The sequence below is a fragment of the Cygnus atratus genome, chromosome Z (genome assembly GCF_013377495.2).
Source record: "Cygnus atratus isolate AKBS03 ecotype Queensland, Australia chromosome Z, CAtr_DNAZoo_HiC_assembly, whole genome shotgun sequence".
NCBI lineage: Eukaryota > Metazoa > Chordata > Aves > Anseriformes > Anatidae > Cygnus > Cygnus atratus.
Window position 1 is genome coordinate 75,124,210 of NC_066396.1, and position 22,382 is coordinate 75,146,591.

General features: G+C 45.9%; 1 protein-coding gene across 1 annotated transcript in view; it reads right to left on the reverse strand.

The window, feature by feature from the left end:
• GRIN3A (glutamate ionotropic receptor NMDA type subunit 3A) overlaps positions 1-19,760 on the reverse strand; it is a 73,029-nt gene extending 53,269 nt beyond the window's left edge. Inside the window, 2 exon segments of the mRNA XM_035564514.1 lie at positions 19,028-19,390; positions 19,392-19,760. Coding sequence (XP_035420407.1) covers positions 19,028-19,390; positions 19,392-19,760 — 732 coding nt within the window.
• Between the last annotated feature and the right edge of the window lie 2,622 nt (positions 19,761-22,382).

Sequence of the window (22,382 nt, forward strand, 5' to 3'; positions counted from 1 at the left end):
GTGCCTGTGGGGTGGGAGCATGCACTTACCAAAATGACAGCTCTATATGGCAAGGTACAGTGGGAGAAATGACTGCTGATCTGTGTCTTGCTCCTCAGAAAGCCCAGGACCAGCTCATCACTGCAATCCTTGTTTGCTGGGCCTTGTTCCAGGCATGTCGCACGGGATTAATTTCACCTACAGGTGCATTTTACTCTATATTGATTTTTTTGTAGGAAAGAAAGCTGGGAATTAAGCTTGCAAAGACTGATCTCTTAACTCTGTTCAATGAGGCCAGCGCAGATTAAGTTAGTAGTTCATCCTTCTGAGGCTAGACATTTAAATCATGGCTCTAAGGTGAATTCTGTGTGTACTTGCTTGGCTAAAAATCAGGAATAGCATTTAAATATCTCCGCTTGAGGTTTCCTATTTAATACACCAAGGATTTAATTAGAAAGCTGGGAAATCACAAAGAGTTATAATTGCCTCTTAGGGGAAAGGCGTGAGGAGGAGGCAACTCCTAATCGAGCACCTCTTTTAAAAACAAATACTGCAGTTTTTTACATTTATTTTCCAAACGGGCAGCCCTGAGGCTTCCTCCCTCCTCAGGGTATTTCCCCCCTGGGTATCCCGGGGCTGCAGCCTCCCGGTGGGGCTGAGGCTGAGGGGGCCACCTGGGGCCAGGCTCCCGTTAGATGGCAGCCGAGGCCTGCCTGGAGGCTGCCTGGAGGCTGCCCCGAGGACCTCCTGGAGGCCGCCCAGAGGCCTCAGTTCCCCATGGAGGCCTTGTCCCAGTCCATGGAGGCTCCTGGGCAGGAGACAGCCAGCAGCAGCAGAGAGTGACGTGCCAGCCAGCGCTGGCAATTACTTCAGGAGTATAAAATGAATAAACCGGGAGGCGGGATGCTTGTTAGCTCGCAGGCTGCAGATTTACGAGCCTTCAATAGGAGATGAACGTGCGACTTTTGGAAATGCTGCAAAGCCTAGTGACTTACATCCACTTTCAATTTTCAGTTGCTACTCCCTGTTTTTCCTTCCCAATCCTGGATTCACTGTCAAAAAAAACAACAAGCAACAACAAAACCCACCACCAACAAAACCACAAGACAACCATAATACAATTTGGAAGTTTCGTCGCACACTACCGATCTCTCTCCTGGGCATGGAGTAGAGATGTAAGGCATGATCCTGTGATCTGGAGCTCCCCTACCACCAAAGGCAGAAGCGTTTGAGCTTCCAACCATGCACTTTGCAGCTACCCACACTAGCGTGCGACAGGCTGCGCGGCGCGCTGCTACCAAGCTCAGAGGGAGAGCAGGAGGAGCAGGAGACACAGGCCCTGGATGGGCGTCAAATACAGAAACTGGGCAATCTGGTCTGAAATCCCTGCCCTGCCTCGTGCTCCCTTTGTGAGCAAGCACCTTGCTGTGGGACAAGCCCCACCGTGATGCAGTGTGTGAGTGAGCACCACAGGGCACAGATGCCTTTGTGGAGTGGCATGCTGCCCTAGACGTCCTACAGCTTACAGCAAGATAAATATTTCATGTCTCTTTGCACAGGGAAGGATCCAAGGGGAAAAAGGAAACAAAACAAAAAAAAAGAAGACGTTAAGTTTCATGTCTTGGAGAATATACCAAGATTTTGCCAGAAGCAGAATCTAGGGCTCAAAACTCCTATTCATTCCTGTGCTAGACACAGCTGCCTCCATAGGTAAAACAATGTGTGCAGTAACAAGCATCCATTTATTTTATGGGTTACTGTTAAATAATTTGGACATTTGCACCATTGCACTACTCACAGTGCGCTGGTCTGTCTTTTTTATTGACCCAAGTGATGCTTGCCTCACTGGGACCTGATGCCTGCAAGCTTTAGTATTCTGCAGTTTCTTCATTAGTTCTAAGTGGGTGAACAAGTTACTAATAATCCATTGTGTTCCAACAGAGTCTCCTGTACACAATGAAGAAACCAGACCTTAAGGTAATAGACAGTGCACAGAAGAGACAGGGTTTACACGTGGTACTGTGGTGGGGGTTGGGAGAATACATCTAGTCACCCCCTACGACTGCTTCATCCCTTTATGTATAAAGGGCAAGACCATCGGGTGGACATTTACAGTTTCATTTTGTGACTCAGTCTACTGTTCTCACTTAAACACTTGCTGGAAAATATACAGTACCATCATCTCTCTACTGTGCACAAATATTTGCACTGATTATAGGTACCATGTTTTCATTTATCTTGCACCTAACATGGACATTCAGACCAATGATAAAGTGATGGAGATTGTAAGTCACTGTAAAATATGAATGATACCTATTTATCTCTCCTTTGCACTGGCCACTGAGTCTGGACCCAGAGGAGCAATGGCAATTGATGCTTTCCAGACTTGAAGCAAGGTACCCATTTGTATGCATTGGCATGTGATAGTGGGCACAGACTGAAGATAAATATATGACCACACACATTGGGAAAAACAGCACACCGTGCTTGACAGGAACCATCTGTCTGTACTGAGGACTTGTACTGCTGTCTGCCACCATCGCTTGACAGCAGCTAGCACTGATCACAAGATGCTGGCACTGGCCAAGTCTCTTTTAGTGCGGCTCTGCCCATGGCAAGTGCAGTTGGCTCCAGCATTATGCTGTCAGAATAAGCTCATCAGTTTTGCCCTGTAGGTCCCTTTCTGCTATTGTCGCAGAATGCCACAGCTGCCCCGGAAGTGAGGGCTAGGCTCTTCCCCCTCGGAAATCTCATGGAGATGGAGTCACCTGCAGCTTCCCCCTTCCTTCGGCATATTCACCCAAATGCATGCTATTACACTGCCCAAAGTCGGGGGAAAAAAAAAAAAGGAAAAAAAAAGGAAATACATAGAGTGCCAAAGAAATACTAGATCTTCCCTTGTTAACGAAAAACTTAATAGCATATCAATACCAATAATTCAGCGTACTGCTCTTACTAGCAAAACCTGTGGTGATGGAGAAATTCAATATACTTTTTACTCTTACAGAAAAAAAAAAGTAGTAAGGACCAACTGGGCAGAGCATTGTGATGGAATTGTAAGCAAAGATGGACATCCTATTTATGCAAAAACTTGTTTGCACTGCTACTTTATGTTCCTTGAGGGGGAAAAGGAAAAAAATGTTGTGGCAGGTTACTGGGGTTGGCTTCGTTTATGAGAAGGTAATGAAACTAACAGCAGCCATTTAGCAGGCTGGATGTTATTGATGGGCAGAACACTTTGCAGTTTGGGAATGAGGGGAAAGGTCTTTACAAATCTAGTTTTCTCTTCTATACTGACTCGACCTTCTCTGTGGCAACTCCTTTAAATCTCCACTACCTCAACATCCCCCTCCTACAAAATAATGCATCTCCTCCTTGAGGTTATGTGAGGTTTGCACAATCCTGTGACAGCTGAAAACCGTTCCACTCACTGAAAAGCACCTATTACCCAAGTACGTTGGGTATTTAATTTATTTTTTAAGAGCTTTGTGTTTTAGAATCTGAGAGGGCTACACATTTCCATGAAACAAAACACTCAAATACTCTGCACCAAAGGAATCAATAAACTCCTGTCAGCGCTGAGCTGCCTACCGACACATGAGATGCCTTCTCCCTCGCTGCTCAGCACTAAAAAAGTCTTGCATCAAGGCTAGTCACTCATCAGGTCAGCTCTTTCACCATGATGTCAGCAGGTGGGTGACGTGCTGGCCCTTATCTCTTGCTATAATGAACCCAATGAGTGCATGCCGGCAGCTAGACGGGGATCTCTGCATGTGGGCTGGGTACAGCTGGGGCAAATCAGCATCCTGGTTTGCGTAACTGCAAATCTGGAAACACAACATCTGTATTTGTGGATCCGCCTGCGTGCGGCTGCCCTCCCCTGCACTTGATGGCTTGCAAACCCTCAGGGCACCGCAGCTGCGGCTTGTCGTGAGCAGCACCTCTCCTGTTGGAGCCACCATCCCTCCCACCACCCTCGCCAGTGCAGTGCCACGGACAGCATGGCAGTTCAGCCTCATGTTGCCAGAGTTTGTGAGTTTAGCAAATGAGACAAAAGTTACGGATTTAACGATCTGGGAGCCCATCTTGAGTTATGCAAAATGCATGGAGTTAGGTATTCACAAAATTGCTTCAGTATAATTGTCGGCACGTGGATTGTTTGCAAACAGCTAGCACAAGCTACTTAGTGCTAATCATTTGTTCCGTGACATAGTTAGTCATGCACTATTTCTGCTCCTTGAGTGGGTGATTGTATCCTCCTAAAGGAGAGGATAAGAACCAGTGAAAATGCAGCACACCCTGGGATTTTGACATGGATAAGCAGTTGTGATAAAATACGAAAGCGTCATGTCTCACTAATCTCAGCGAGACGCTTGTGTCCGTTCATCTCCATGCAAATAATCCACGATGTCTCTGCGCAGCCTGGTGAACCACGCCTGGGGACCAGGAATCCATGTTGGCGCTTTTTGGCTCGGTGAGTTTTTTTAACTCTCCAAACAACTGCAAGTGCTGTAGAGGAGTACCTAATTCCCCCAGACAACCTGAAAGGAAGGGATGACAGAGCACCACTCTTACAGGGCTTGACAAGAACATACGATCAAAGCTGCGTGCTCTCTGCAGGAAACGATGGTGCTTCAGGGGGAGAGAACCTATAATAAAAATCACAAAAACAGTGTATTTCCTGGAGAAATTGGAACATATTTTTTCCTTCCCTTTCCCCGTGTCAGATTCTCTCTGTGCTTCCGTGACACTAGCACTTGAATGCAAGTTTTGGTCAGGTTTTCAAAGGATAAATTATGCTTCTACACATTTCAGTGACCTGGAATGGAGCTACAGAAGGTGAAAAAAATATAAGCTCTGAATTTTGATATTTTGCATCGACATGGAGGCTGCACTGCCCCTTTTGAGTAAGTGAACTGAAATATTCTGTAAAATTCCCTGCTTAAAACCCTTGGTGGTACCACACAGAACACCAGGATGTATTATTAATAAATCTGAGTGAAACGGCCAGCCAGCTGTGAGAACACAGGGAGAGAGAGACACTCAAGCACCATCTTCAATGAAAGGTTTGCTTTGGAGCTCTTTTCCTGAAATGAAAGCAAGGTAAACAATGTTTGTTTGGAGACCATTCTTAAACCAACAGGAGATTTTGTAAACACCTCCAGACTGTTAAGTCAGGGGTGGGGGGGCATTGGGCAAGGCGGTGTGAAGGTTGCAGGAACAGCACCCTCTTTGCTCCTGGCAAAGGAAACAGGACTTGTCCTCCCAGTGGGCAACGCTGGTCTTCTCCTGTCCCACTCCATGCAACGAGAAGCGCCGCTCACTCCTGATGCAGTCCTGGACATGCTTGCTCTCAGGGCTGGCTGTTTCTTCCTCCCCACACCGCTCACACTCTTTGGAAGGAAGGATGCCACAGCAGCACACGACGGCTCCAGCAGAGACCATGTCATGGTTATGCGAGGCTGGGGCCAAAGGCACGTGCAGACTCGGTGCTCCACTTGCAGGCAGGCAACTGGCTGCTGCTGCTTTTGACACGCCTGCAGAACTACTAACCTCCCAGAAGAGACTCCTGACAAAGCAAGGAAGTTCAGTCAGCCCTCTCTAGTCCCAGATGGGCAGACCAGTAAATACTCCTGTCTTTAGTCCATTGTATTTTCCTATAGATTTTTAAGCCTCCGTTGGAGAAGACTGAAATCTCCGTTTGAGTCCTCTGTTCAATGGTCAGATTGAATTCTCATTTCTCTCCCTCTTAACAACAATAAGAAGCCATTTTGCTGCTTGTTATTCTCTAATAAGATTGCAATAATTTTGTATAGCTCTTGGAAGACATGCATTTGCTCTTATAATGCTGGAATAAGTAGGGTCCTGAAAAAGATGAATTGTCTGAATTATCCTTGATCTTACTCAGAAAATGGCTTTCTATAGAATTTTAAGTGAAGGGAATGGAATCTCTGGATGAAAATAAGTTCAAGTCAGGTAGAATTAAAGGTTAAAGTTGATAGCAGTGTTAAGCTCATGTGTGAATATAGTTTAAATATCACAGTAGCAAGCCATGGATCTGTTAGACCAGTTCCTCATCCACAGCAAAGCCATTTTTTGCTTAAAAGAACAGGAAGTCTGAATATATATATATATATATATACATATTTGTTAATGATGCCAAATGCATCAGAAACAACACATATATACTCAAATGAATGAAATTATCTATTTCAGCTGTTCTTCTACTCAACATTTGCTTTTCATGAACATTTAAGTAATCCAATTACACCAGGACAAATGTTTGTAGAAAATGAACAACAGAAGCGTATGCTTGCAGTATTTGCAAGTTTCAGCTCCCATGTATGTCTCCAATTCTCATGTTCATCAGATTGGAAGAGAAAAAAAAAAACCATGTGGCTTAGCCAAGCAACCAAAACCATATCTCAAACTGGTCCTAATTCAAAGCCAGGAAAGTTTTTACATAAATTTTTGGAAGCTCCAGGATGCAGTTAGCCCTAGTTGTTCATGCTTGTTCCAGAAATTTCAGGTGTTTTTCATGCAGAAAAATTGTCAGTAATTATCAGATGTATTATTCACTGTGAGTTCTCACTTCATTTTCCTCTTAAAGTACACTTCTGGGGAGGAATACAAGAGCAGTATGATCTGGGCAACAAACTCCTGTTCTCTAAGCAAGGAATCTTTCTTATGCTAATCATGTGGTATGCTGCATCCCACCACAGGTCTCAATTTGCAATTTATTCTTTTGCTGTGAACCTGTATGGGTTGTGAATGCCCACAGAGGACATCGTGGAACGGCTAACTTTCACATAACTACATGTTACATATTTATATGCACTGTCAAAATGGTGGGAAGATACAAAATTCAGTTTCACTGGAAACTAGCAGGCTGAGCTATTTATAAATAAGTGTCTTATTTTTGGCGCTCTTCAGAAAATGTGATGAACAGTGAGTGATGAGCAATTTATGTTGCTGATCATTTGTATCACAATAGAGCATTGCGGTCTTTTTCTGGAGTCAAGTCTCTGTTAATTTTGGATCTGTATTACCCTACAGTCGAAGACAGGTCCTCAGAACAAAGACCAGTGGGCAAGATGAAGAAAGGATGAAAGAAGCAAGGCGCAATGAAAATGGAAGAGAAGGTACAAAATGGTGTAGCTGAATAAAAATTGAGGGTTCCTAGGGATTCTGGGCATCAATATTCAAAACAGACCACTCACCCATCTCTCTCTCTCAAAAAAAGATCTCAGTATGAAGGAATCCTTTCCCACGAGTATTCTGCGCTGGAGGATTTTCTATTTATACAATGAAAGATAACATTAAACAAAATGTGGAATGATGAATGTGAAATAAATACTGTTAGAAGAACTACGTGCTCTGAAGAGATCTTACGAGTCTAACAATGAAGAAAGCAGGTTTTCATTAACAAGTGTACTCTTGTTACCCTGTACTAAGTAAATAATTCATCCGTATAAAAGGATGATCATAAGGGTGACTGGTTAATGATCATTTTGCCTTCCCGGGGCTTACTGCTGATGCAGGATTCTTCATCAGAGGCCACAAGGGTATTGTTAACCACACCGGTCTATCCAACATGTTTCTATACCAATACATTTTACAAGAACTTTCAAAGACGTGATTAATAGGTGTTTCTTTCTCTCCAGAATCCCTGGGAAATTGACACTGATGCCATCTTTGATCACTGCCTCCCTATTTTTCACTCCAAGAAAAACACCCAGTTTTGCTGAGCCTGCCAGCTGCACTGATCAGACACATCTACTCACACCCTGAGCACGCCTGGAAGCCAGCGAAGGGAATACTGCTCCTCCCAACCTCTCTGTGCCCTTCAGACTCAAGCAGCAGCTGAGCTCCACTCTACCAAGTCTTCTGCACAGCTTAGCATCCCCTGCCTCATGAAAAACATAAATGAGGTATTTGAAGCTCTGCAGCAGACAACTTTATTGATGCCAGCGTGAGTTTGGCAGGAGCTGCCCCTCCGGGTGACTTGCAGCAGCTGTGGATCACTGGCCTGCCACACCAGGCAGTGTAACTGGTTTTGCCAAACTGGGAACAAGGGGCGATGTGGGGATCTTAGGGCACCAAACTCCCTCGGGCACACCACTTTCTTCTGGGGTCCTGAGGCACCCCAGCCAGCATCACCAAGTGTCACCAGTGCCAGCTGCATGCTGATGGATGAGTGAGGAGGAAGGAGAGACGAGAGGAGCAGAACCTTGCTTCACAGCCCTGCTTGGTTTTGTACTCAAAAAAAGCCCTTGGAAAATCCTGTCTCGCTATCACAGCAATGACATTCAAAGCTTTCATGTCCCAAAGCTGAAACCAAAAGCACCGATGTGTTTTGCTTTAACTGCTTACCTCTGTTTCCTTCAAGGCTGTTACTGGGCATGTATTTGTCCCATCAGAGCTCTACATTTCAGCACCTATCACATGCAATTTAAGCTGAGAAAGCCCAGACAAGTCACTCTGTTTCACCTTGTTGCCCTCCTCCTAATGCAGGAGCAAAACTCCATGCTATTAGCTAGAACAGCTCCAGTACACTCTACAGAGGGCAGCTATCAGCTCCAAGTTATGTCCACATCTATTTTTCCCATGTTCTGATGCTTATGTAGAGTACAGTAAATTCTTAGAAACAACTGTTCCCCTACTAAGAGGTGTTTAACTGATATATGTATGAGTGAGCCTTACAAGCTGAGAAAGTGATAAATAATTATGCTTTCATCTAAAATAGCTCCAGAAAATTATCAAATTGTGAACTCATAATACTGACTTTTCATCTGATTTGAAAAAAAAAAAAGAAAAGTTCTTTTTAAGCTGGTTTGAGTGAGTATGCTATTAAGATGAGTGTAATGTAACTGCTTTATCAGTAGCAACATTGTGAGAGCCCGGTGCATAATACAGCTGCTCTTTTTGGCTATTAATTGCAATGTCTAATAGTTCTTTCCTTGCATCAAATGCAAAGCTTCATTTTTAAAACCTCAGTTTTTGCTCAAAGATCGATCTCGTCTTTTAATTCTGTCTTAAGTTAGAAAGCCTAGTAAAATGTCTGAAGAACAGCATGGGCAATCGTTTCCTTCACACTCTTAAAAAAGCTGAAAGTGGAATAGTACGCCTTTAGGGAAATGCTAAGAGTTTAAAATCTGCCTGTGCAGCATATCCATAGATTTTTATAATGCATTTCAAATACTTTCTACATTGTAAAATAGGCTTTGGAAGCTATCATCACAGATGAAAGCTGGTGAAGAAAAAGTAATAAAAATATTGTAGCAAGAAAAGGAAAATGGTGCCTGTTTCTGAATTTCCTGACATTTGATTTCTTCTCTATAACAGCAACAATCAAACGATCACAGTAATTTCCCCATTTGCTGTGCTTTAGTGGCAGTGGAGGGTGCACCTGTGCTCATGATCACTCTTTCTACCCTCTTGTCCACCTCCACATCTACAGCCAGGCAGATTCAGGTGACCGAAGCACTTGCGATAGAAGTTAATAAGCCAGCACACTGATGAGCAGATCCTTCCCACTGGATGCCAAGGGAAACCTTCCCATCAGCTCCAGAGGACTCTCCCAGCTCTGCAGCTCATTGCAAGGGGGATGCCAAGCAGCTGTGTGCAGCCAAGGGGCTCAGCACCATCAGCCCGCTCGCTGGCCCTGCACACACACCCTGCAGGGATGGATGGGGTGGCCAGTCATGGGGACAGCAGTGCTCACAGGCCCTCTGCTTACACCTGTAGGGTACATATATCCTATGTGCAAGCCAAAACCACATCCCAAGGCGAGCTGTGTGCAAACATCTGGTTCCAGCGCCCTCCACCAGTGGCAGGTAATGCTGTGTTTTGCTGCGCTTTGTGGTGTGCCCTGCTGCCAAGTCCCTTCTTAGTCTTGGCAGCTCTTGGCGTACTTGTCAGTAATTGCCAAAAGTAACATTAGGAGCTTGATGTGACAGCTGTGCAGCACTCAGGGCCAGATCGTGGACTTGTTAGTCACACTGCTGAGGAGTCCCTTGCACAAATGGCTTTGCTCGAGTGTGACTCCCTTAATAAATGAATCATCTATCATTGCTGCCTACTCAAGCTTAAATCCCGCTCCCAGTTCTGCTGTTACTTCCACCATCTGCACATCCTCTCCCCATGGTGGTGAGAACCAGCCTGGCTTATCAATGGGATACTTGCAGAAATGGTCAGCCCATCAGGGCCAGATCAGATGTAAAGAACAGCCACTGACGTCCAACGATGCCATCCCACAGCCGCTGTGTCTGGACTTGCTCCCGTGTATTAGCAAGTCCTGTTTAGGCACCTACTGATCTGATGCTGCATGTGTTGGCATGAGCTTGCTCTGTCTTGTGGCGATGTGACATGCTGGACCAGAAGATGCCTGACCCCCACGTGGCAAAGCTGTTGGCTCAGCAGTCCCCTGGGAGGTCCGTGTGACTTGTTTGGGAAGAATTACACAGTGGAGGCAACTGTCCCTAGCCAGGGAGCAACGCAGCCCTGCCAATTCAGCCCTGACAAGGGAGAGATGCTTTGCTCTCTGCTTGGTGACCCCAGCGCCTGGTACAGTGATTTCATGTATAACTCAGTTCTCCTGCTTTTCTGCTTCTGGAGGCACAGAATTTAAGAGTCAGAGACGGGCATCTCCTCCTTTGTTTCTCAGTTCAGTTTATTTTCTCCTTATCTCCCCCTGTGTCACTTACACTTATGTCTATAGTTTTCTCACTGTGATTTCTTGTTTTCTTCCCTCTCTTTTCTGTGTCTCCTTTTAGCTATTCAGAATAAACTCTGCAAGTACTGGAATGGCAGTGAGATTCGGTGGGTCCTTTTGTTCGACTGAACTGAAAACACGGTCCTTCCCCTCTTTAAAAGCTCTTCACTCCCATCTACAGAAACATGATTCTTCTTTGAAAGACAGATATGGAATGTGGAAAAAAACTATGCTTTTTCCAGTTTTTTTTTTTAATCACAGGTATATAAATTCTAGCTGTGATATGCCTGGATTTCTTTCACATACAAAATTGCAAGGAAAGCCACGCAGAAAATGAATGGAACACACAAACTAAACATTTTATTTGATGAGCTTTCAATATTTCATTTGTTTAAATAATAAAAAACCCATTAAACATACCCTGGATGAGAATGTTTATAAGTGGTCTTTGAATTTAATTGTGAGCATCGAATTGAATAACATACAGCATGACAAGATACTTGGCTATTTGCTAATTTCCGCAGGTTACTTAGGTCTGCTACAAATTTTAGCGGAAATATGAGGTGCTCATATTTTTTTGGATAAATTCTTGAGGGAATTTATACTGCACACCCTAACTTACATTTGTCTGTTTGCTGCTGTAACTTTTCTATTCATATAGTATCTACTAGTATCTACTATCTCAGCCAATATTTAATTTTTACTTAGTGAATACCACTAAGTTTGGTGTTTCTTCTGACAATGGCTGTCATTCAGTAAAATAATAATTAATAGTTTAACCCTGCCATATTTTTTTCACTCATTATCAACATGTGTTTGTCCAGTATGTTATAAAAGACCTCTTCTACGCTATGCAATGAGGAAGACATCATTTTGCGAATACCTAGAAGAGCAAAAACACAAAAGAAAACATCATGGATGTTATTGAATCCGATGTTAACTTTTTTTTTTTTTTTTTCCCATCAGAAAAGCTGCACAGGATGAGGAATGAGAAAATCTTGTTACTAGCCTGCTTGTGTATTTTCTCCAAAATCTACTATCATATAATGAGTACAGCAAGGAAGGGGACTAACAGACAAATGTACATCAGGCTACAAGGCAGGTATCTTTGCTTCTGAGTTTTTGTATGAATTCAGTGTATTTTCTTTTAGTTTATATAATAAATGTCTACTGGTACAGTATTCAACTAAGAGGATCATCTTTCCTCCACCTCCTTTCCAAATTGTAACATTTAACCCCCAAATTGTAACACTTAATCCCCCTTTTCAAATGAAATTAATATAACTGAAACTGCAACAGAGCTTATGAAGTTGATTACGTGATTTGATAAAACTTGACAGAACTAGATGCACTTCAAGAACAAAGTGATCATTGACATAATTTTATCAAAAGATTCACAAAGTCAGATACCCTAAATAATTACAGACGTGGCGCACTTTCTGAATCTGGGTAGTCAGTCCTTGCTGTATTTGAGACATTTTGCTCATGGCTGAGCTGAAGCCACTCGAACAGAGAATCTCTGGAGTATGTATTTCAAACAATCCTGCACTATCCAGTGTCTAGTGTCTCAGATCAGTATGTTGCCCCCAACTCAGAAATAAGCAGACATGCAAACTGAGGCATGACTAACATTTCCTTAAATAATAATTGCCAGGAAAAAGAAAAGTGTACAGAAAATTATTGATAGTGAACAATGCTATGATTGGTGGTTGACCAAACCAAGCCTCACAACTTGTGTTACAAACTAAGAACATTAGAAAATAAGAACACCTTTACACTACCATAGGTGTTTAAGACACTTAGGTGAGTTTAAGAAGGCTGCTGAAATATTTTACCCCAACTTAGGTGATAAGGAATACTAAATAAGCTTCTAGCATTACAAAGAACTTCAAGTCTTAAACTAACATGTTTGTAAACACTTTTCCAACTCATGATATTGCTCCTCCATAACAAAACAGCTGACAAAATGACATAATCTTGCAACTCAAAGTTTTGTATACGTTTATCTTATGCCATGCTAAAATACTGTAAGCTGCAAGACACCCCTATTTTAGAAGCCCAATGGTAGGATGGCAAATTCAGTGGGTTTTCTGAGGGGCTTTATTCTAATGAGAGGGGTAGGAAATAGTACCGAAAGGTCAGATTTGGAAAAGTTCACCCCAGCAGAGTACTGAGTACTCAGAGAGTACAGCAGAGTACTCCTTCTATCTCAATGGGATGTTAGGATTAAGGATCCAGAGGAGAGAACTCTCACCACTTTCCTGCATTCCAAAAAAATGATCCTTTGCAAACACAATGAACTGAATCCTCCTCATATAATGTAAGCAGAATAAAGAAGGTAGTTCTTTATTTTCTTTCCATTGTCCCATGTTTCTGTGTATGCAAAGCTTCTTTATAGACAAACTGTTCTTAAGAAAGTCACCACGGGTAGGTAGGCTGCAATTTTCAGTTTTAGTCAAGAACTGAAACAAATGGATGTCCTCTAACAGAATTTCAAACAATGTTTATTATGACAGTTTTGCGGACAGGTAAGGATGACCCTGGGGTATCAGGTGTACAACAGGTGGAGAAAACAGACCCTGAGCTAAGGCACTGAACAAGGAAAAAACCCTCAAAATACATTAGGTGCCAATACAACTTCTGAATGTTATGCCAACATCACTTTCAGAAAACTTCAGTGCTTTCTGATCATGGACCAGAATATAAACAAGAACTCCTTTCCCTTCAACACACATCATTCGTCAACTTCAAGGTAACAGACAAATTGGCTTCAGCCAACAACCCAGCGAACCATCAAAACTCTGCTCATCTCACAGCCCAGTGATGCTCAACACAGACCAGGACCACAAGCAAAACCATTCTCAGAGTAACAACGCGGTAACTATGTAAAATACTGGGAAGAAGAGCACGTCAGAGGCAGGAGATGGCAGCAGTTAGCAGGTACCTGAGTTCACCTTGATTCTGAAATGGGATCAGTGAGCAAGCATTGCATTGCTGCATTTCAGCAGAGGACTGTTGCAATGAGGAGATCTCACATGACACCAGGACAACGATGTTGCTAGCAAAACCTGAGTTACACCTCTAAATTTGTGTTTAAAGAATTTATGACTCTAGGAGAACTGACTACAGGCAAACTGTAGTTTTACATTACGTGACAATAGAAAAAGACTCTTGCTTTACAGCAGAACTGTAGCCTAAATTGTGCAAGTTTCAAAAGGAGCACTACAGCAGAACTGCAGAGAGACCTTTATCTGAAGAGGAATGGCCTTTCAATTTCCATCCTTTTTTTCCTTTTCTTCCCCCAAGAACATCTCTCATAAACCCTCCTCAAGTGCCCAACAGTTGTGTGCCATGCTATTTATGCAGTGAGGTGAGGAGGGCTGATCACAGAGAGAGACTGAACACATATTGTTCCTCTATACAGTAGCTAGTACAAACTCCAGTATGTGGACCAAGTCAAATCAGCAATGATACACTGAACTACCAGAGGCTGCAGTTAAGCAGATGTTTTGCAGTATCCCCTGGACAATGAGATTTTATTTTATTTTATTTTGTTTTATTTTATTTTGTTTTATTTTATTTTATTTTATTTTATTTTATTTTATTTTATTTTATTTTATTTTATTTTTTGTTCTATTTATCTTTTGCCAATCAGAAGGAGTTTTCTATAAAAGTGCAATCCTGTCTTGAAGGAGGAAGAAAACTGCCTCTGAGCTATTAGTTGGAGAGAAGCTTTTCCCCATCCCCACTCCCTTTTTCTTTTCAAAAGAAAATTTAATCTTATCCTGGTTTCAGTTAGGACACAGTTAATTTTTCTCCTAGTAGCTGGTAGGGTGCTATGTTTTGGATTAGGATGAGAAGAGTGCTGATAACATGCTGATGTTTTAATTGTTGCAGAGCAGTGCTTACACCAAGCCAAGGACTTTTCAGCTTCTCGCTCTGTCCTGCCAGCGAGCAGGCTAGGGATGCAGCAGGAGCTGGGAGGGGACAGACCCAGGACAGCTGACCCAAACTGGCCAAAGGGGTATTCCATACCATCTGACGTCATGCTGAACAATATTTAGGGGTGGCTAGCCGGGGTGGAGGGGGGGCCGGCTGCTCGGGGATAGGCTGGGCATCAGGTCAGCAGGTGGTGAGCAACTGCATTGTGCATCACTTGTGTCATACACATTATTATTATTATTATTATTATTATTATTGTTGTTGTTGTTGTTGTTGTTGTTGTTGTTGTTGTTGTTATTTTCCTGTCTTAATAAACTGTCTTTATCTCAACTCACAGGCTTCACTTTCCCGTTTCTCTCCCCCGTCCCAGAGAGGGAGGGGGGAGGGTGAGCGAACGGCTGTGTGGTGTTTAGCTGCTGGCCGGGTTAAACCACAACAAATCTCCTTAAAAAAACACAACCAAACAAAAAAAAATCAGATGTTAATGGTGAGTTTCTTTTAAAGCCTCTATTCTGAGCATGAGCTTCCTACTTTACCAGAAAATTCACCGTTTAACCTAAAACTCTGATTTGATTTATGTATTCTTTTGACCCTCCCTGAAGTCATAGCAGTGATCAGCAGTGCTGGCAATTCCAGTTACTCAGGAAACCAGATAAAGCATGGATGGGCAATGCAGGAACTAAGATGATTCAGATTTATTTTGCTCTGTTTTGTTGCTCTGAGAAGATTCCTTTTAATGTTAAAAGACATCAGAGCTACTGATATATCTGAAGCACACTAAAAATACTCCATTAGTTCTGAAGTTTGGAAAATGCTGCTGCAAACATTATGTCCCTTGTGTTTCTGATACTATCTCCTGTAAAATAGAAATTATAGGTTATATATGGGCTATCCTTCCCAAACTCTTGGCTCTGTACTAGAAGTGATATCCCTGTATCTCCTTGTGGTTCATGTTCCCTATCTCTTTTCCCTGTTCCATTTCTGGGAAAATTATTAATGACATTGGCAGTCTTGGAATGAAAAAATGAAGTGTGCTTCTTCCTTCAAACACATGTAGATGACAAGCCTTGCCTCAATGACATCAGTGCTCATGAGCTGCTGTCTCCAAAATAATGATCTGTCAAAGCTTCAGTGCAATCTGCATTCGTGTAAGTAGTAAGGAAATCCAGTGGTTTTTTGCTTACTGAATGATGGTGATAAATTGTTACTTTTGCTTACTGAGAGTGTGAAAATTTACGGGAGTGACAGTAAACTCAGAAAAGAAAACAGCTTTTTTCAGGTCACAACAGTGTCTGGATTTACTGTCAGTATATGTTAGTCACTAAATCACATATACAAATCAAAAAAAAAAAAAGTCACATTTTAACCTGTGTAGCATCCCTTGAAGCTGTCTGTGTGTTTTGACACAAACAACCCCGAGCCTTCAGCAAAAGCTGTTGCCTGTGACAGGATAAGCCCTGTATCTTTGTGATGGTTGTTGCCATGTGATCGTTAATTGTTGTGCAGGAACACTGCAAGCTTTTTTATCCCCTTAACTTCAGAAGGGTAGAATTGAATCAGAAACATAAGTTTAAGGATGCTCGAGCACAGCATTCGAAGGCACTAGGCATCCAGCTTACTTCAGATGCCTACTTTTGACATTTTTGACCATGGATCTCCTCTTGATGTTATACTTTTGAAGTGTCGATTGTAATGGAGGCAACAGCCAGTAGTATTAAAACATATTTCATTTCTAGAAACTGATCTTCCTTTTCATTTCAAGTACTGCTTTTTGCCATTTACAGAAGATCTACTCAAAGAGCAAAGTGGTTTTCAATTACAATGAGTATTTGCTTATTATAAACTTCCCTATGAAGTAGTAAGACTGTTAGCACTCAGCAGCAGCACAGGTGTCACATTTGTACACTTCCATCATGGCACAACATGGAAAATGAGATCTTGTTTGTTGCTACCGTAAAATCATCCTAACAAAATCTTGAAATAAGAGTGCGGATTGGCTGCTAGGACACTGCCCACCAGATGTAATGTTTGTTAGCACATCTGTGATGCTCCTGAAAGAAAAGCTCTTCAAGGGCAAGCGTGTGAGGGGTTTGCTGCCAGCGACCTGCAGGGAGGGAGGCTCCACACAGGCCACTGCATCCCACCTCAGAAGTAAAGTTAGCCCCCAGCTCTCAGGCTTCTCCCCTCTGAAAATAATGTCTACTCAGACCATTTATGAGCAAAATCTGCCACAGTGACACTGCTGACTGCCCCCTCTAGCGCTGCTACAGGTGGTCGGCCTGCAGCCCTAGGCCTGCGGAGCAGGAAGGTGGGAGGCCTGGGGGATGTCTGCTTCACACCACTACTAGTGTGAGACAGACCGACAAAATCCTGGGGTGCAGCAGGCAGTAAGGCATCGGGGGCTGCTATGGCCAACCTTGCCAGGTCCCCGGGACCGGGACAGTGTTGGAAATCCCGTAACTGTGGGAAGTGTGTGAGGTAAGGCCTCCAGAGTCAGCCTACAATGGTGTATACTACAGGAGGGTATGAAACAAAGTGTTCAGAGAGATGTTCAGTCTCTCCAAGCCAATTTTGGAGATTAATAGGCTTGTATTACCTGCTGGTCTTTGAATAAGGCTGAGATTTTTTTAATTCCACAAAGCCTTGAAGAGTGATTTTTTTAGCTCATCTGAAAAAAAAAAATGAATCTATTCAGCACTTAAGCACAGGTTTAATGTCTGGCATTGGTTTCATTGCCATTGAAGACTGACATTTAAACATCTGCTTATGAACAAAGTCCTGATTTGAACAGATTTATCCAATGAAGACCTCCATGGCAATGAGCACTCGCCTCCCCAGTGAGAATAACGTTGAAGTTAAGCAGGAACCTTGGAGCTTGTGGAAAGGAACAATGTCTATAACCCTGCATTGAATGTGTCTTTTGTGTCCTCAGGCAGCTTCAGATGAACTCAGACCCATCTGGCATGGAACAGAAAGTATTTCTGATTTTAACAGAGCAAGGAGATGCTAGGTTCGGGCTCTGGTCTTAGGAAGCTTTGGCTGTTGACTCAGGTACAACTGAGAGTGTAACTGAAAGGTTGGTAGATTTAACCAAGATAACTTGGGTGCTACATGCACCAAACATGCAGCAGCCATGGCAGTTGGTGGCATTGATTACCCCTGAGTTTGTGCAAAAATCTGCAGAGAAACTCAAATTACCTTCTTTTTTTTTGCTGGGCTAGAGAAAACTAGCTGAGTTTAGACCAGCACACAGTGGCTGAACCTTCAATTACAGACTAGAACTTTTCCCACCTTTTCTGTCACCACCTAACACAAGAAATATAGAAGATACATATCCAGGCTACGTTTTTTGTATTTTGCAAAGCAAATTCAGTTGGTAATCTTTTTTTTCTGATTACATTTTGAGCACAAAGTTGAGCTATGTCTTTTTATATAAAGCAATTGTTTCTCCTGGCTACTCAATTGGCAGCTTCTGCCATTTTACTTGCAACTTCCCTTGCATGGGCGACACGGATGAGAGCATTTTCCTCCTACTCTTTTGCCAGAACACGATTTCTGGCATGAAACCCACACTGGCAACATACTGAACTGTTATCTTTTTCCAGAGTGTGCAACATTAAGATGCTGTCTCTGCACCATAGAAAGTTTAGCTCCCCTCGGATACTACTATTATTTGTGCCTAGGACAGTCAAGCACGCTGACTTTCTTTGCTACTACTTTAGCTACATGATCAAACAGTCAGAGTTTAGTTTCTACTATTTTAGCTGGGCAATTCAGCGCTCCAAAAACCAGATCTAGCAGAAATGCATGAACTAAAAGTAAGGAAAAAAAATGCTAATGCTTTAGACAGCTCAATGAAAAGTCAAGTTATGGTGAACAACTTCCGTGAAAGCTGTCACCTGCTGAACGATCGACACTACCCCACACCAACAGTGCACAGCGTTCAGACCAGCAACAAATAAGCATCCTGGACGTTCATTTCAACCTCTTTTTTTTGCCATTTATTTTGGCTCACAACCTTCTTCTGGTCCGCGAAGCTTCTCCAACGGACAAGCCTAGGACCTCCAGAGAAGCCCCTTCCCACCAGGCAGTGGTGGACCGCGGGAGCGCGCCTCCTCCTCTCAGCCCCGCAACTCAGCGCGGGCTGAGCTGTCACCGCCGGGTCCCTCTCCCGTGCAAGCTGGGGGATGCTCGCTCGTCCCCCGCCGCCCCGGGGCTCCCACCCGGGGTGCAGAAGCGTGGTTCCCCGCAGACACCAGGCGGGACCCGCTCCCTGCCGCTCCCCACGCCGCCCGCAGCCCACCACCCCGGCGCTGCGGGGGCTCGGCGCTGCCCTCTCGCCGTGCAACGGGGGCCCGTCTCCCCCCATGCGCCCCCTCCCCAGCTCCTTACCGGGCTCCGCCGGGGGAACTCGCCGAGCACGATGCTGACCACGGGGATGCGCAGCGCCGCCGAGACGAAGTCGAGTTCCAGCATCTCCCCGCGGCTCTGCGGGAAGGCGAGGATGGCGGAGACCCCCTGCACCACCACGGTGTGGCAGAGGCTCTGCAGGAAGGACACGGGGTCGTTGCTCCACGAGGCGCTGGGGGAAGAGAAGGGGAAGAGGGGCAGGTCGCCCAGCCCCGCCTCGATCGCCATCACCACCTCCAGGGACAGGTTGTAGGGCAGCAGCCCGGACACGCCGTTCAGGTTCGCCACGGCCAGCAGCAGGGCGTCCCGCGGGGAGGGCGCGGGGGGCGTCCGCATCTCACCACCGGCCCCCCGGCCGCCGGCCCCTGGACCCCGCCGGGACCCCCCACTCGAGGCCACCGCCTCCTTCCGCCGCCCCCTCCCGGGGCCAAGCGTCGGGGGCCAAGCGGGGCTGCAGGTGGGTGGCCCCCACCCTGACGGTGTGCCCGATGCGCCGCAGGATCTGGCAGGGCTGCGGGTGGGACGCGGAGCCCGGCACCGCCGCCAGCACCAGGGCGCAGGGCGGCAGCAGCAGCAGGCATGCCCGGACCACGACACCCCGCACCCCCGGCCCCTGCATGGCCCGGAGACCCCCGCCACGACCCCCGCCGCTACCACCGGCCCCGGCGCCGTCCCGCCCCGCATCAGCCGCCCCGCGGCCGGCCGGCAGCGGCATCAGCCGCGGCGGGCGGACCCCGCACAGAGCCGCCCCCGCCGCCGCCCATGGAGCCCCGCTATCACCGCGCCCCCTCCCCGGGGACGGAGGAGGAGGGGTCTCAGCCCCCGGACCGCCCCTCGCGGACCCCTGGCTGCAACGGGGAGCACCCCGACACAGTGCAATCGTCCCCCCCCCCCCCACGTGCAGACCCCCTCCCCTATGTGCAGCCCCCTCCCCAAGGTGCAGCCCCCCCTCTTCCCAAGACGCAGCCCCCTCCCCAAGCTGCAGCCCCCCCCCCCCCGGCTATCCTTGCTCCGCAGCTTCTCCCCCCCACCCCCCCGCCCCCTGCCCGGCTCCGGGAAAAGTTGGGGCTGCCGGGCGGCGGTCGCTGGGCTGCGCTGCAGCTCCCACCGGGAGGGACGGCGAGCGGCGGCCCCGCGCCGGCTCCTCCCCGGGCAGCCGGGACTTGTAGTCGCCACCGCCCCCGCCGGCCGGGTGCCGCCCGCCCCACCGGGGAGAAAGGAGGGGGCTAACGGGGATGCGCCCGCTCCCTTCCCCGGGGGCGCGTCCCGGGACGGCCCCGTCGGATGCCCCCGACGGGGGGTTTCGGCCAGGACTACCCGCCCGCAAGAGCCGGAGGGGGGTCTGGAGGAGGGGGGGGGGGGCGCAGAGAGGGGGCCCCGCGGCTGTGCGGACCCCCTCAGCCCCTCTGCGGTGGGTGCTGAGCTGGGTGCTGAGCTGGGTGCCTTCTCGGTGCAGCCGCCGCTTCGCGGGGAGCCGCTCCTCGGCGTGTGCGAGCCGCAAACGCTTTCTAAAATCGCGTCTGTGACTGAGAGCGCTTCTCCCTAGGGAAAACGGGGCAGAGAGGGGACAGGCGCGACGGTGTCCGGGGCTGTGCAAAGTCCCCGCCGCGTCTCGGTGCTGGTGATTTGCCCTAATCCCAGACAGGGTCGGGAGCCGCGCTAACACCCGGTTTAATGCTCTGGCCGGGGCACTAGAGCTCTCTGAATTCTGCGCTCCGCGATTCGTCTGCAGCACCGGCACCCTGTCCCCCAGCCACCTTGTGCACCAAAGGGGCGATAACCTGGGCACCGACCCGGGGACACCCGGAGCCCGAACCTCCTTTGTGCCTCTGACAGTCCTGGCATCCTTCTCTGGCTGGTTCAGTGCTGCGGCCTCCTGTGCAGAAAGACAGACGGAGACCTTCGCTTCTGGAGCAGTCAGAAATCTTTATTTAACTCCTGCACAAGCAGCTCACCTTGTCCTAGTGCTGGCCTTGCTCTCTCATGTAAAGAGCTCCTCTCCTTTGAACGTTAACCTTCCTCCGCCTTTCTCTGAGATTTATCCTCAGAGGTATTTATGAAGTAACATCATATGCTCCCTTTCTTTCTTCCTTTTTTTTTTTTTTTTAATTTGGCGTACACAGAATCCATGTAGCAGGAAACACTTATTCACGCTCTAAAGATGTGGTCACTACCCTCTGACAGCTCTGTAGGGCATGTTTTCTGAGCTAAATTCATCTTTCGTGAGGGGAGCTCACCGGTGGTGTACACAGTATTCAGAGTGAGGTCTTACCAAGGTCTTGTACAACCCTGCTGATATTTCTCTGTCTCTATAAAATGGTTTCACCTCTGATGTCCTTAGGTCCATCATGTTACCGCTGTTTCACACCTGTGTGCATTACCATTGTCCAACTGACCTGCAAAGCCAGAACTTCCTTCACACTGCACCTCCAGATTCACACGTGGCTCTTGGTGGTGGTCCCTTGGTAGCAAACTGCAAATGGCAGAGTGGTGGTGTGTATGCCAAGACTGAATGCACTGCCTGCTGTGTGCAGAAGTGAGATAATACTGTGATTAAGGCATGAGTTAATAATGTTTTTTTTTGTTGTTTGTTTGTTTTTTTCCCTTTTCTTCCTTTTTCTTCTAGCCTTAGAATCACATCTTTTTCTTGGCATCTTTATCTTTGATCAGCCCTGGTTCCCCCTGTACCTTTTCCTCATCATTTTTGAAGGAGTGGATCATATTAACACAAGTATTCGAAGTCTCCTCCCTTAGCAATAAATAATTATTGGCTGGGAGAACAAGCTTTGAATATAGAAGGTTTCACACAGTGCAGAGAAAAATGGGTTTCTTTTCCCAGAGACACAAGAGCTAGATTTCAGGTGGTAAGCATGAGCTCACGTGAGCTCTGTACAGCTCCAAAGGAGTTTTCTGTGTTTGCATCTTTTTTCTCAGGCTTGGAAAAAACTGATAAGCACATAATTTCTCTGCTGTGCAGTTATGTAATGACTTTTCTTTGGGATTTTCATCGGGACTAGTCATGAAATACTGGCTCCACTGTGAGAGAGGGTACTTTTGTCAACCACCGGTAGAACCAGCATCTTGGAGACCCTGTGACTTCTAGCCTAATATTTAGAGTAACAAGGTCTATAACACTACTACAAGCTTTACATAAGTATCTAGGTTTCAGAAGTACACAGCCTCAAGCTTGGTTATTGGATAAAATGCATTAAAATTTTTATAAGGAACAATAAGTCTTGTGTGTCTTAACAGACAGCCTAAACTGTCAGTTATCTAAAGCTTCATTATAGGAGCGGCTCCTTGTATGGCTTTAGGGCACAGGTTGCACCAGTCAGAA